The sequence below is a fragment of the Podarcis gaigeae genome, assembly GCF_964106915.1.
Source record: "Podarcis gaigeae genome assembly, chromosome: Z".
In the NCBI taxonomy this organism is placed as follows: domain Eukaryota; kingdom Metazoa; phylum Chordata; class Lepidosauria; order Squamata; family Lacertidae; genus Podarcis; species Podarcis gaigeae.
The window spans coordinates 10,915,714-10,931,779 of NC_139691.1; the positions used below are offsets into that span (position 1 = coordinate 10,915,714).

Genomic DNA, 16,066 nt, shown 5'->3' on the forward strand with positions numbered 1-16,066 from the left:
AGAATATAGCCACCATAGCTAGTAGCCACCAAGAAACTGATGGATTTTTTTTCTCCCTCCTGGACTAATTGGGCAAGACGTTCCCTTCAATTTCTTTGCCTACAGATACGGTTGAGAATTTTGAGAGGCACAAACCATTCTAGCGTTAAGATTCTAAAAACGGCTTTAAAACATAGAAGGAGTTTTTAAAATTGTCACATTCTCTCACCCAGTGATTTCCAGATTACCAGGACCAGTGACTTTCAGCCAACAAATACATGGGTAAACAGGAATGCTTATAAATTCCTCTTGAAAGTCTATAAAGAGGGAGACAGATGCACATCAGCAGCGAGGGCATTCCATAAATGGGGAAACACCACTAGGAAGGTCCTGTCACAGGTCAATGTCAACTGGGCAGCCCTCAGTGGGCAACTGCTAACAAGACCACACTTGCCTATGGTAGGGTCTGAAATGGTTGATATTAGGGAAGGTGCTCTTTTAGGTACTTGGGTCTCAAGCCATATAGCACTAGTAGCACCTTTAATTGGTGCAGTGGCTCAGGTGTATATATATGCACATTGCCATAACTTGTTCAGGCAGAAGGTCAGGCAGCTAATATTTTTATTAGGTGGCTCACTCAATCCAGACCCTTCAAAATATCTGCCTCCCAATCACAGAAGCCAATGTGGCACACCTTTCTCCCATTTGGAGGCTCTGAGGGTTGAGCGCCCATGGTCCACAGTAGCTCACTGGTTCTTGGCTTAAGCTCTACAACCCTTGACAACAAGTGTCTGTGGCGCAATTTCCCACAGTTCGTTGCCTGGCCCCAGAAGTAACTTTTATTTCTGACAGGAAATGTGGACCAAGCTCTCCTACCTGTTTCCCCTGATGAATAATCAGATGTTGAACAAGGTGATATCCCTGAAACCACATTTGATTTTGTATACCTCATTAAGCTTTTATTGGCATCATTGCCAATAATGATGTCACTGTCCTTCTGCGGAGAAACTAGTCTGTTTGTCTTTTCTCTTTTGTTTATCCAACTCCTTCTGATATACACTAGATTATGTTTCCTTTCTCCTTTTTTTTCTCATTCACATTCATTCATTCACTTCCCACAGTTATTTTTCCAAGTTAGACACTGGTCTTTCTTGGTGGTGGTGCACTGCGGGGAATGCTTTCAGTGGTTCTGTTTTGGCCTGTGTGGTTAGAAATCACTGGTGGTTTCTGTCTGCAGCAAACCACAAAACAACTTTACAGGGGCGGTTAAATGTTTTAAATTGCAGAGTGTTGTTACTGCAAACCACCGCTCAACGCTGGTGCACACCCACCCAGGAATGGTGCAGAGAAAGGGTTAGGTTTCCCTGGGGGTAATACTGATAGTCTTCTATACTATAAATAAAGCCTTGGTGTATGAGATGCCTGTTAATGCTGCTTCTCTTCTTTCTGTCCCATAATTAGAACATTTTCCTACACTGGGAAACATGGCAGGTTCCTGAGCTCTAAATTAGCTCTACAGTGGTACCTTGATTTGCGTACGTCTTGGTTTGCGTACATTTTGGATTACAAACACGTCAAACCCTGAAGTGCGTGTCCCGGTTTGCAACCTTTTTTTGGATTACAACCCATTTTGGGGGGATTACGAACAAAATTTTTGGGGGCGTCTCATTGGCAAAAGCGCGCCTTGGGTTACAACCTGTTTCGGTTTACAAACAGACCTCCGGAACGGATTATGGTTGTAAACCAAGGTACCGCTGTACTTGGTGCTTGTCTGGTTTTTGATGATTGGGTAGGACAAGCCTTGTGACAAAGCCTGGCCCTTACCAAGGCTCCCACGCCCACTTTGGCCATGCCCATGTTTGCTTTGGCCATTTCCACTGCAGGCATGTAGCTCCCTTGAAAGGTTGGCCAACAGGGAATGTTGTCTTTGGCCCAAATCAAAGTTAGCCGCTCCGGCCCTAAATCCATTGACACTTTCCATGTTTTTCCATCACAAACCTGAGCATGGAACAAAGTGTTTATTGCATTTATGCTGCTGAATTCAGAGTGGCATCATCACCATCACCATAGCCTTTCTGTTTTGGGGCCACAGTTCAAGAATGATGCTTAAGTATTCACAGTGGCTATTTGCCCTTGTATAAAATCAAGGTGGTTTTGGAAGAAAAAAGTCTTGTCTTCCTTCCCCTGTTCCCATGCCGGGCATTAATTGCTGTTTAGGCAGCAGCCAGGTAAGCAAATAAAACCTGTATTCCCATGTCCATGGGTAGGCAAACTAAGGCCTGGGGGCTGGATCCAGCCCAATCACCTTCTGAATCTGACCCGCGGACGTTCCAGGGATCAGCGTGTTTTCACATGAGAAGAATGCATTTTATTTAAAATGCAACTCAGAGATATTTGTGGGGCATAGGAATTCATTTATTTTTTTCTTCTTCAAAATATAATCCGGCCCCCCACAAAGTCTGAGGGACAGTGGACCGGCCCCCTGCTGAAAAAGTTTGCTGACCCCTGCTCATGTCCATGTTTCTTTAGTAGTTAAGAAAAGTGGGCAAGCAAGTTGCTTTGATTGGAGGGGGAACTAATGTAATGCATCCCAGGCAAGCTTAGTTTCAGTACAACCCTGAGGCTCCAACTTTTGGCCCTATGGAAGGCAGTTGTTTTTAATTGAAAATGTTGGCTTTTTACCAACATAAAACTTTGCTCCACATTGTTGGGAAGATTCAGAAGAACAACTGGTTTAGTTCCTAGCAGTGAGGCATGATCCTCATTCTCACTGTAACACAGACCAGCCTCAGAGGATATCCTAAGGGAAAACTTTGGCTCAGGAGAAGGGCTTCATACACAACAGGCCCCTGGTCCAATCCTTGGCATTTTCAGATAGGGCTGGGGGAACCCATCCAAAACTATAACAAGCTTCTGCCCATCAGTGGAGAGTAGCAGTGATGGGGAATCTGTAGTCTTCCAGCTGCTGTCGAACTTCCGTCTCCCATCATCCCTGACCATTGGCCATCCTGAATGGGGCCAATGAAGTCTGGAAGGCCACAGGTTTCTTTAGCCCCCTGGTATAGACAGTACTGATCCCAACAATCTGACTTTGTACAAGGCAGCTTCCTACAGACACTAGACTTTTTATAAATGAGGTTGGAATTAAACCTCTGACGCTCTAGGAGGAAGAAATCTTAACTGCCCTTCTATCGTCTTTCCCTCCATATTCTTTGGCTTAGCTTGTTTAAAGGGTTTTTTTTAATTCCCAGTCCAGAAACAAAACTCCCTAGAGTAGCTTACCATGGGGTGCCATGCGTCCAGTTTCTCCTGGACAGGTCTTCTTTTGGGGGAGTAACATTTCAGTCCTGATGGATTTTTTGAATTTGCCAAAATATACAAAGTTTGGCAAACAAAGCCAGGAAGCGTGTGCGCAAGTATCGCTCTTTACTTTTTCCTATCTCCATGGATGCTCCTGCTCTCTCTACAAATACTTGCTTTGCAAGCAGAGCCAGGAAGTGTGCATGTGAGGAGGTAATCAATGTGGGGGCATCATAGAGGTAATAAAAGGATAACCTTTTATTATCTCTATGATGCCCCCACATTGCGGATGTTGAGATTGGGCTCATCATTGAATGGCCGATCCAAAGCTGCTACCTAGACCTCTGAGCTGTTGGCCATGCCAGATGGTGCTCAGTAAGTCGCCCGTAAGCAGGTGAGAAAGGTTTCCTTAGCGGGCCCCTCTCTCTGTCTCCCCTTCCCCTTCCCCCCATAAGGGTCTCCCATATACTCAATGCCAGGATCCCCACCACTGTGCATTATCCATTGGTTGCAATTAAGCTGACTCTATTTTGCAGTTGGGATGCGGGTGGCGCTGTGGGTTAAACCACAGAGCCTAGGACTTGCCGATCAGAAGGTTGGCAGTTCAAATCCCCATGACGGGGTGAGCTCCTGTTGCTCGGTCCCTGCTCCTGCCAACCTAGCAGTTCGAAAGCACCCCAAAAAGTGCAAGTAGGTAAATAGGTACCGCTCCGGTGGGAAGGTAAACGGCATTTCCGTGCGCTGCTCCGGTTCGCCAGAAGCGGCTTAGTCATGCTGACCACGTGACCCGGAAGTTGTACGCCGGCTCTCTCGGCCAATAAAGCGAGATGAGCGCCGCAACCCCAGAGTCGGTCACGACTGGACCTAATGGTCAGGGGTCCCTTTATCCTTTACCTATTTTGCAATTAGAAAGTTCTAAGAAAAGAAAGAGAGAGCTTGCTTGTAAAGAGAACCCCCCAAGCTCTCTCAGTCCTAATTAAAAGTTCTTTGTCTAAGGCCAATGGGCATTTGGATAGCTATTGTGGAGATGAACCAGATTACCTTGGATACCTCTAAACACAATTCTTGAATGGAAGTTAAAATACACAGCTCTCATGTAAGGTCAGGGAAAGCCCCCCTCCCCACTTTGTGTGTAGGGTGTGTGTGTATCCTGTTTAATAAATCTTGAAAACTTAGCTGACTGAAGAACCTAGCAAAGAACGTGTTGGGGGTTGGGGTGGGGGGAAAAGAGTGGAGGAAATGGCTGAAGCACTTGGCACTGCATCTTTCCCCTAAAAGCTTTGCTCCTTTCCTTTGATCACCATACAGCTTGGATCTTCATATTCTATTTCTTTTTGCCATTATGTCTTTGGAAGACATCTGAAGGCAGCCCTCTATATAGGGAAGCTTTTTAAATGTTTAATGTTTTATTATTTTTTTATATGTGTTGGAAGCCACCCAGAGTGGCTGGGTCAACCCAGTCAAGATGGGTGGGGTATAAATAATAAAATTATTGTTGTTGTAGTTGTTGTTGAATAGGATGTCCCAGTTTTCATCAGAGAAAAGTTGGAGGGTATGGTGTGCGTGTCAGCAGTGTGTTCATGCAGTGGAAGGCAAGGAGGCTCCACATCCCCTTTTTTTCTCTTCAAAATATGGCAACCCTAGCTTACAATCTAAAAAGGCATGTCACAAAAGGAAAATTGATTGGAAGGGAAGAAGAAACTAGGAAACTTGGGGGCATGTTCTTACTGAAGTTGGAAGCCTTTGACTAGGCTGTGCTATTTCAGAATGCAAATAAAGTCCCGTGTGATTGAACTCTCCACCATCCAAGAAGATGAGCCAGGAGGAAAAGGAGGTGGTTATTAAAAAAACAAAACATATCATGGAGAAGGCTGTTCTTGAGCCCTTCTTGTTCCCATCTAGCTTTGTAAGTGGAAAGAATCTTTTATGGAGGAGCATTTTCAGCCTGCAGTCTCAACTCTCAGAAACAGGTTTACTTTGGGGAATAAGCTGCTTATGAATGCTCAGCTTACAGACTCTGCTCATCCTTCCTGCTCTCGCCTGTCATGTCCCTGACCTTCTTTCACTGGATCATGACATTGTCCCGGTTCTTGGCTGGAGATTTCCATTTCATGTAGGGCGTGGCCCACTAGATATTCTTGAACAATGATTTCTGTCTTAGCTATTGGCTAAGCTGGCTGGGGCTGATGGGAGTTGTAATTCAGCAACGTCTAGACTGCCACAGGTTGGCCAACCATGCTCCAAGACATCTCAACTCACTTCCTTTTGCACATGGCATCCATGGAGTTACCATTTAATCCTCATTCAGGTGTTCCAGCGCCCCCTTCCCCATTATTTCCCCTATCAGCCTTCTCTTGTGGACACCTTTTCTCTTTCATATATTCCAACTATTATCCCTAGTACAAACGCACCTGTTGGCACTGCTGTAACATAGCATAGTGACTAAGAGAATGAGCTGTGGTCTAAAAGGCCACTGGTTCCAGTCTCAGCTTAGCCACAAACTCATCGCTTGGCCTTAGGTCTTAGTCTTTTTTTAAAATGGTGTGTTTTTTGTATTGTTTTTGCATTGTCTTTTATAGTTTAAAGATAGGTTTGCACATGGGGCCATATTCCATGGTGATGTACCCCACCTGTATTATGAAGTGGTATGGTCCTTTCTGCCACCTTATTTTGTTGTGGGTGTGGACCAAACCTTTGTGGTGTCTCCTAAGAAATCTCACCGTTTCTTTTTCTATGCCTGTTTTACCCCTTAAGTAGTAGTAGTTGTAGTTATTGTTGTCATCATTGTTGCTGATGTTGTTGTTGTTGTTGTAATTTGCTTCAGAAAACTGGATTGAAAAAGCTGGATGTAAATAAATAGCCCACACTTTGAAACTCCCTGCCTATGAACAACAAATAGGCACTTAAACTATAGTCTTTTCAGTGTCTGATTAAAACTTTTTTGTTTAGGCAAGCCTTGCCAGACATGTAGAAGCTGTTGTGTGGTTCAATCTGTTTTTAGCTTATCATTGATTTTAATTATTTTCTAAATGTTTTAAATAATTATTTTTTTAGCTGATCATTTTTTTCTTACTCTTTTGGTGAACCACTTTGAGGTTTTATTACCATCAAGAGGTATTAAAATGTTGTGGGAATTAATTAATAAAATAGACAAGAGACATCCTGCTCACACCCTTCCCCCTCTCAGACATTATTTGCTGTATGGGAAATAATTCTGACCCAGTTTACAGAACTGTTGTAAAGTTTATTATGGCCATAATGTACTGTCTGCTATAAAAATGTCAATCTGTTGGCTTGGGAGCTGGAGGGAGGTAAATTAGGCCAGGGGGTATAAGTGGAAGGTTAGAAGCTGATAGAGAGAAAAGCTGGAGGTAATTCACTGTGTTCTAGAGCCTGACTGGATAGAAAGGGGGAATTACGTGGAGGATCAGCTTATCAGTTTAAGAGGGAGGGGAAGTTGGCTGGAGGGCAGAATGTTGGTAAGGCTCTATCGGCATTTATCTTTTAAAAAGCAGTTAGTGGGTCTGATAAATCAGAAGAGAAGAAGAAGAGTTTGGATTTGATATCCCGCCTTTCACTCCCCTTCAGGAGTCTCAAAGCGGCTAACAATCTCGTTTCCCGTCCTCCCCCACAACAAACACTCTGTGAGGTGAGTGGGGCTGAGAGACTTCAAAGAAGTGTGACTGGCCCAAGGTCACCCAGCAGCTGCATGTGGAGGAGCGGAGACACAAACCCGGTTCACCAGATTACGAGACTACCGCTCTTAACCACTACACCACACTGGCTCTCAATCAGTGCAGATGGGATTCTTAGATCCCTTAGATGAAGGTTTCTGTATTAAAATAAATTCTTACTGTAAATATGCAGGGGGTTGTGGTTATATATAATTGTTGCAAACCATTTTGATTTTTTTTAAATGAAATTGCGGTATACACTTATTTTTTATTTAAAAAGATGTGTAACAGTTCCCTTACTAACAAACATACCTTTATACTTATTTGCTTTTCCATTCTGTTATGAATAAAACCTGTTACGTTCTTAATTTCAATCTGCCTCTTCATAGAATTCCTGTTTTAATAGTTTGAACATCCACTCCAAAACAATGTATATATTCGTAGTGGGACCATGACACTAGGAATCATGGGTCAGATCTATACATGTAGCAGAATGAATGGCAAAATAAGCTGAATGGCTTCAGTCTGCAAGTTGTATATGAGAGAGAGAGAGAGAGAGAGAGAGAGAGCGCGCGCGCGCGCATGCATATGTGTGTACGTGTGCACAGGTGTGTGAGCATGCAACATTATCAAATGTTTTACAGCAGACCTTTCTTCTCAATCTGCTAGTTGTATATTTGCAGGAGCATTCCACTGTGACTCTCCCACCTGCTGTAGGAAGTGGTACAGCCCCTTCTGGCACTTCATTCTGCTGCTGTGTGCATAGATGAAGCCTTCGTGGTCCCTCCTATGAAACATAACCATCCCCTTTCCGAGTTTGGTTCACCTTTCTATGAAAGAGCTTGCCTTTGGGTTTGGTGCTCCTATCTCTTGGGAAATCCATGTGCCTTGTGGTAGGGAGAGAGGCTGCCGCTGCTGCCTGGAGGTGGGTCACTCCTAGATTGAGTGATGATGACAAGCCTCTCTTTCACTCCAAATGCTCTTTTCTCAGCAGTGAGATAAATATGATGCCTCCATTAGATGGCATCCAAACAATACAGATATTTAAAGCATCTGCTACCAATGAGTTGCATCCCAAAGAATGCTTAGAAGATGAAGAATCAAGGCTTGCTGTTCTAATGTTTACCTTTTCCCCCTCATGGCACAGCTCATTTCCAGTGACGCTGATGGAGCTATCCAAAGAGCTGGGCGATTCCGGGTGGAAAATGGCTCTGTTGATGAGGTAGGAGGAGGTCTTTGCCTTAAGGCTTGTTTTCCTCAGATTGGTTAGGCATTGGCATCATAACAGTGGGCAGATCTATACTCTTGGTTTTTAATGCTAAAAAAGAGTTAAGGAATGATTCTGATAACCATATAGCCACTTGACATTCTTTTTTAATGTTCATAATGTGCTGCAGAGCAACCAGAAAACAGGGAAACAGTGGGGAGAAAGAGAAAGCAAAACAGAATGTTTCCTGCTTTGATGTTTTAGAACGATTTTTCTAATATTGTTCTAATAATGTTTAAAAGGATCTAGCCAATGTATCAGAGTGAAAAATAATTGTTTTTATTCTGCTCTTCTGCCAAACCAGGCCCCCTGAACAGCTTACGAATAGCAGTGAGAAGACTGTTCCTGCTGTCAGGCTCACAATCTAAGAGATATGGCATAAGAGGAAAGGGGACTGGGAAGGAGGAGGGAAAAGGCAAATTCAGGCACTAATTCTTAGTTACGGAGATCTTGTAGTAAACAGCAGGACGTAGCCATCAAATTGGAGCCTGGAGCAAGAATCAAGGGGTCCAGTTGATTGCTATAACACACCCAAGAGTCAGGAAAGATTTTCTCAGTCTAGACCAATACAGGAAGTCATTTTCAAAGCTATCCTGTTCATGAAAGCCATTCACCAGCCCTGGTGATTGGACTCACTACAGTGCAAGGGAACTCCAGTGCCCTGGTATCCCTACTACAGGTTTACACCTTTTTGCAAGCTGGTTGCCATTATATAATACATTTTGTATGTTGTGTTCACTAACACATTATTTTTATTATACACACTTTTACCCTAACATAGTACATTTCTTGGAGAATGCCAGTGCTGTTGGGGCCTCTTGTATTTCAGCAAGGAAGGCATTCCACAGCAGTGGTGCCACCAGTGAAAAGCCCACCTCTGCATTATCACAAGCCAATAATCATCAGAGTGTGGCAAAGCTAGCCAGGTTCCATTTGTTGATCTTAGTGCCCTTAACAGGCAATGGTGGGGAAGACAGTATTTCAGGTAACCTGGTACAGAGTTGTTTAGGGTTTTACATCTAAGTAGCAGGACCTTAAAATAGGTTCAGTAGTTAACAGGCATCAGGCGCAGATCCTCTAGCATATGGACACCCAATAAGGGGCTGGGCTGCCAGCTGCTTCAAATGCCTACTACTCCCTCTCCCTCTCCCTTCCTCCATTCCACGTCCTGTTTGCTATTTCTGTGTGGGGAGCCTTGACTTAAATGACTTCCTGGTTTCTCTTTTCTTTCCAGAACACAGATTATGCCCCTGGTACATGGCGCAGAACAGATGTGCATTTGGAGAACCCGGAGTACCACACCAGATGGTACTTCAAGTATTTTCTAGGAAAAGGTAGTTACACTTTTTTATTTGTGTGCACGTGCCTGCATCAGTTACAACATTCTTGAATAATCAAACTGTGCTTTGATCATTAGCAGTGTCTTCTCTTGCCTTGATCAGAGTGAGTTTCTCTCTGAGAGTTCCTTTTTCAAATGAGACCATTTTAACTTTAGCCATGTGACCACATCTATGCAACCACCTTTTCTGACTGATAGGCCTGAGTGCCCAGCCTTTAGAGTATATGTTATGGCAGGTCTCCACCATCTTGTCCCACTTGGCTAAAAGAGACTGAAGTGTGAATGGCCCCTGTTCAAACCTCACCTCCGTAATAGCAAAGTAGGCCATCCGTGTTCAGAGGCAGTGGCATTAAATTTGGTACCAGTCTTCGCACAGGGAATTTTGCATGCAGCACTAAGGTGCTTACTCTATGAGCAATGGGATTCCCCTGTGTGTACAGTTTGGGTTCCTTTGCAGGTTGGTTTTGCATTTTGTAACACGCACTGTTTTTGCTCCCCAGTTCATCAGAACTATGTAGGAACAGACATAGAGAAGAACCCCTTTTTTCTGTCTGTCGTACTCTCTGACCAAAACAATCAGCGTGTTCCTCAATACCGTGCAATCCTCTGGAGAAAAACAGTAAGGGACAAACATTTTGCCTGCTCTTTTATATTGGTTCTAATTGTTTAGCTTAGTTTCTGACAATCCATGGTAATCAGTGGAGCATGCCAAGCTAGAAAGGCTATGATAGAAAAGCAGGCACTCCTTCCATTATAAGTAGTTTCTTTCACCCCAACTTGCAGCTTACTTATTTGCTACATTCCACAAAGGCCTTTTGAATCTTTCACATTGTTCAGATGCACATTTAAACCATGGTTTATTGTGAAACAACCCCATCTGACAAACTATGGCATAAATTATGGTTCAAGCTACAGTTAGCACAAACCATGTTTGAGGGTTACATCTGAATCAACCCACACCCATTAGTGTTCTGAATATTTTTGTAATTGATAGAATTAACTTAGTATTTTCATTTGTATAAAAAACCCCTCAAAGTCATCTGAGAAAGAGCATCTGTCTTAATGCAATTCTCTTCTAGGGTACTCTGAAAATATGCCTCCCTTACAGTCCTACCAAAACTTTGTCTGTGAAATCTATTTTAAGGTAAGCAGTTAAAAACAATTCAATAGAGATTACGTTTAAAAGATTATTGCAGCAGATATTACTCATTGTTGCTCCACATGAACAGACAACACTGAAATTTACAATTTCACCTACATTTCAGTGCCATGAATCTTGACAAATTTGAGAAAGGCCCTAGAGAAATTCTTCACCCTGAAATTCAAAAGGTGAGCTTTTTCAGTATTTCTTTTCTCCATCCTGTTTTAAGAGTGTTTATTTTGTGGAGCCGGTTGGGGATGTCTTTTGGAAACAATTGCTTCAAATACAGACTTCAAGAAATGTGTTTTATGAATGTGGTGAGTTGCTTTGAGGACTCCATCCAAAAGCCACAGATCTAATAAATGGAATTAAATGTTTCCCAGAGAGTTTTAAGCTGGTGGAGCTTAAGAACATAAGAAGAGCCTTGCTGGATCAGGCCAAAGACCCACATAGTCGAGCATTCTATTCTCACAGTGGCCAACCAGATGCCCCAGTGGGAAGCCTGCAAGCCAGACCTGAGCACCAATAGCTCTCTCTCTCTGCTTGTGATGCCCAGCAGCTGGTATTCAAAGGCATACTGCCTCCCACGGTGGAGGTAGAACTTAGCCATTGATAGTCTCCTCCTCCTTGAATTTGTCAAATCCTCTCTTGCTCCATTTGCTTAATCACTTTGGTTTCCCTTTTTTGAACCTTTGCCATCTCTACAATATCCTTTTTTGAGGCATCCACAACTATATAGAGTATTCCAAGTGCGGTTCCACCATAGCATTATGCCATTGGCAGTTTTATTTTCAATCCTTGGTGTGTTCAAGTGACAAGCCCATAAGCTGGAATCCAGCATCTGGGTGGTGGTCCCATCCTCTTGTGGAGGATAAATGATCTATCAGAGTGTGTGCTGTGATATCTAAGAAGGAAACCTCAGTGCGAGGCGTGATGGAAGAGAAACAAAGGCTGTAAGAAAAGGCTGAAGCCTAGCAGGCAGAGAATGGAAGGTCAACGCAAGGGCTGTGGCTCAAAGGCAAAGCATCTGCTTTGCATGGAAAGGATCCCAACTTCATTCCCTGGCATCAATGGGTAGGACTGGGAGAGACCCCTGCTTGAAATCCTAGTGAATCACTGCCAGTCAGTTTAGACATATTGAGCTAGATGGGCTAATGTTCTGACTCAAACTAAGGCAGCTCCTTGTGTTGTTGTATCTTAAGAGAAGGGCTGTAGTGCAGGGGTAGAACATTTGCCTTGCATTGAGATGGTCCCAGGTTCAATCCCCAACATCTCCAGGTCTCAAACTGTGGAGAGCCACTGCCAAACTGTGTATGCATTGCTAAGCTGATGGGTTAACTCAATATAAGGCAGATTCCTATGGCTGTTGTTTGCTAGGGAGTGGGGGTTGAATGTCTGAGGAGAAGGGGCAGAAGTTTGAGTGTTCATGGAGCAGAAAGGAAAAAATATAGCCCCTTGGTAGCACTTCAAGATGTGCGTAGAGACAAATTGGAAAGAGTTCCAAGGAGGCAGCAAAGACGGTCAGCAGTCTGGAAAACAAGCCCTGTGGAGAAAAATGGAAGGAAGTGGGTATGTTTAGCCTAAAGAAGAGAAGACTAAGGCAAGGGAAGACAGGGGTTCTCATCTCTGTCCTGGAAGAAAAGCTGCATGAACTGTAGCCTGCCGAACAGAATAAAGAGATCATGAGCAGATGGCCAGCATATCTATGACTAAACTTAAGGGGTAGTGGCTGGGCACTATGCCAAAGCAGCAGGTGGTTTGTAACACCTTGTCCTGGACTCACTTTTAATTACATTTCCCTCTTTGCAGTTTGGACATTTCCTGGATCTTTCTGTTCATTTTTTTTTTAAAAAAATATTTATTAAAGTTTTAAGGGTTACAGAAAGAAAAAAGAGAAAACACCAAATTAAACAAAACAAAACAACACATCACAATAAGAAAAAAGAGAGAAAAAACAGGAAAATAGAAACAATTAAAAACACAACGAATATTCCCATAACTTATCTTTCATTTGCTTGTTTCCTTGTCCTCCTCACACCTCCCTTTTTTGTATTCTAGTTCGGTTAGCTATTTCAGCAAATCCTTTCCATCTTTCCCAGTTTTTGTCCTATAATTTATCTTGATATAATCTAACTTTACTTTTCCTCCTTTCACCAATTAACAATCTATTCTTACTTATTTCTTTATAACATTTCTGCTAAAGCCACATAACTTCATTCCAATATCCTTCTAACATTCATTAATTTTACAATGTTTCTGTAAATAATCTCTAAATTTCTTCCAATCTTCTTCCACCGAAGGACCTTTCTGTTCAAAGGTTGAATGGTATTTTTTATCCATGTGGTGGTGGTTGTTTTTGATTACCCACCCTTCATCCTAAGGTCCTAAGCAGGTTACAAGACTTTAAAGTATAACTATTTAAACAATTTAAAAACTTGCAAGTACTTGACTAGGGTGAGATGTCATTTTTTCTAATCCTAACCAAGAGGCCAGTATTGTTGAAAAACAGTGTGGTTGCCGCTGCTTTTGTCTGAAAGCCCTGACCAGTTACATTTAGGGTGCAAACAAATGACAAATTAGATTGCTGGGTTCTGAATGAATATAAAAGCTGAATATATTTGTTCTTTTCCCTCCCCAGGATTTATTGGTTCTGGAAGAGCAAGAGGTAATTCACAATCTGATTCCTTTAAGTTCCCAGGAGCCTATCTAATAAACATTGGTTTCCATTTTGAAAAGTGTCATGTTCTATTCTGTGGGCTATGCTACTTGGTTTGATTTGGGGGGTGGGGGTGTTGTACCCACAAATACTCCTGTGTGCCCCTCCTGAGGTCAACATAAGTGCGAAATCATGATTGAGAAGGCCGATTAGAGTTGGGAGCTATTGGTGAACCAGTTTCAGACCACGCACTTCTACAAATCTGTTGGGGACCCTGCTACCTGAATTCAGGAGGGGGAAAAACACCCTTGCTCAGATTGCTGCTGCCGCATATGTCTCACAAAATGTGCTGCTGAAAACACCAATTCCATCTCATGGGCACCCCTTCTCACCCACATTGGGTAGGAATACTTATCCCATGATGTGACAGCCCTATCTTAATCCTGCCCTGCAAGCAGCAACCCATGGTCCAGAAAGGGGCGGGGGGAGGCATCTTGAGATAAGTGTTGCACAGGTTCTGAAAGTGAGCAAAAGAACTCAACATGGCATGTTGTTTTCAGTGCCCCTGCCCCAGTTACATAATGTGTGATTTTGGCCCAAGAAGTACTTATGAAGCAATACTCTTTCCTTCTACAATGTTTTGGACTCTTGTGTTCCTCTTTTGTCACTACTGCTTGCCGCACCTTATTCCAAAGTACCAATTGCGAGAGAGGCCCATATATCAATTCAGTTTGATTGTGGACCCTTGAAGGTTCATGAGCCTCACTTGAATCTGCCACTAGCTCAGTCTGAGCCACTCATGTGGTGGGGTCAGGGTGTAAATCACAGCAAATGAGCTTGTGCTGATGCTGTATTGACTCATGGGAGCGATCCATGTCTTTGAAACAGAATGGGAAGTGTGAGTGCTGAGTGCCATAATTGAGTGTCTGCAGTCTCCCCTAACAATAACAATGATTGGTTTTCCTTTCAATGGAATGCCTAAAACTGATGATATTCCTATTAGTGGTATAGGGATCAACATATTTTAAATCTCCAAATTGGAGGAAGCTGGTGCCCAAATCTGTCCCATTCCAAACTTGTGTTTGTGCGGAGGGGGAGGGGGATGACATGCTTAGCTCTGTTAGGGAAGTTTTTAGTGTTTGATGTTTTATTCTGTTTTAATAGTCTGTTGGGAGCCACCCTGAGTGGCTCAGGAAACCCAGCCAGATGGGCAGGGTATAAATTAATAATAATAATAATAATAATAATAATAATAATAATAATAATAATATCCTGCCCTCCCCAGCCAAAGACGGGCTCAGAGAGGCTAACAACAGTAAAAATAGCACAGTTTAAAATTAGGGGATTTTAAGATAGCAAGCTTGCACGAGCAGTGTTACTGAGTGGGAGAGATAGGGATTTTGCATGTTTATTTTTGAAGATGTTTGTTGCTGGTGTTAGACACCTACAAAGTAGGGATATGGGTAAAAGAACCTAACAAGAAAATCAGAAAATCAAGTCAGTGTTCCCTTGAATATCATAAACTCCCACTGCAACAAAATCTTGCATTGTGGGCTACTGCTGTTCACTTTCCCAGTCACCTCTTCAAGAATACTCCATTCCAGCCCCTTCCAACTAGGTTTTCTGTTCCACTTGCAAATAATCAGGTGGCACTCTGTGCCCACTGAGGGCTGTTTTCTGGGTTTCCCCTCCTGTGTGTGTATTTATTTATTTATTTATTTAATGAAATGTATATCTTGATTGTAAGAAAACCACTGTGTTTTACTAAAATATAAAATAAACATTTAAATTCTCCTTAAAAAGCCCCAGGTGTTTGAAAATAATTCAAAAGATTATTAAAATCTGCAGTAGCTAAAAAGAAATAAAATACATGTAACCTATATGTCTCTGGATAGCCTTGCCTAAACAAAACTGTTTTAAGCAGGCACTGAAAAGAGTTCAGCAAATGTGTCAATAGGCAGGGAGTTCCAAGGTGTAGGTGCTGTCATGCTGCTGCTACAAACCATGCATTCCACAAAGCCTGCTGATTACCTTCCTTTTTATGCATGGACGGTGCTGTCTTGGTTGTATAAATGACAGCACTCATACCTGGAGATCAGAAATGCAGACAATGCTGAGAAATCCAGTTATAAGAAGAAATAAAGACTTCTATGAAGGCTCATCTGCAGACAGCAGGTTCAAGTTAACATTTCATTTATTATGTTACATTACAAATAAAAATAGACCTGACTTCAAATTCATGAGCAGGGCAGTTGCCCAAAAAGGCAGGTGGGGGATAATATAGTGTGCAAGTGAATCAGAACCTGAGCGTATGAATGATAAACTGAAAAGAAAAATGAAAAACCCTGAGTAGAGTAAGATAAGGTTACCAGACGTCCCCATTTCCTAGAGACAGCCCCCGGATTTACAAATCAGTCCCCATACAAAATCCATTGAAGTTGAAAAGTGTCCCCAGATTCATGGGGGGGGGGGGGAAATCTGGTAACCTTAGAGTAAGAATATGGTTTGTCCTTCCCAAATTGGTTTCCCACATCTTGCTGGACCAGTGTGCATGCGCTTGCATTTCTCAATGAGTATTCAAATTCATGAAGTCTCCATTGCACATCCTGGTCCCCCCCCCCCCCCAATTCACATGTATTTCTCTGGGATGCAGCTCAATATGATTGGAAGAGTTACAGCCCTACTCTAGCACCCTCTATCTGTTAAGGGT

General features: G+C 42.7%; 1 protein-coding gene across 8 annotated transcripts in view; it reads left to right on the forward strand.

Annotated features, from left to right (window-relative positions):
- The window catches only part of GARNL3 (GTPase activating Rap/RanGAP domain like 3), a 115,396-nt gene that overhangs the window by 54,951 nt on the left and 44,379 nt on the right, over positions 1 to 16,066 (forward strand). For all 8 annotated transcript variants that reach the window (XM_083721699.1, XM_083721703.1, XM_083721701.1 and 5 more), the window contains 6 exons: positions 8,101 to 8,175; positions 9,455 to 9,554; positions 10,060 to 10,178; positions 10,639 to 10,703; positions 10,825 to 10,888; positions 13,339 to 13,365. In XM_083721699.1, the coding sequence (XP_083577825.1) occupies positions 8,101 to 8,175; positions 9,455 to 9,554; positions 10,060 to 10,178; positions 10,639 to 10,703; positions 10,825 to 10,888; positions 13,339 to 13,365 (450 nt within the window). The remainder of the gene's footprint in view (positions 1 to 8,100; positions 8,176 to 9,454; positions 9,555 to 10,059; positions 10,179 to 10,638; positions 10,704 to 10,824; positions 10,889 to 13,338; positions 13,366 to 16,066) is intronic.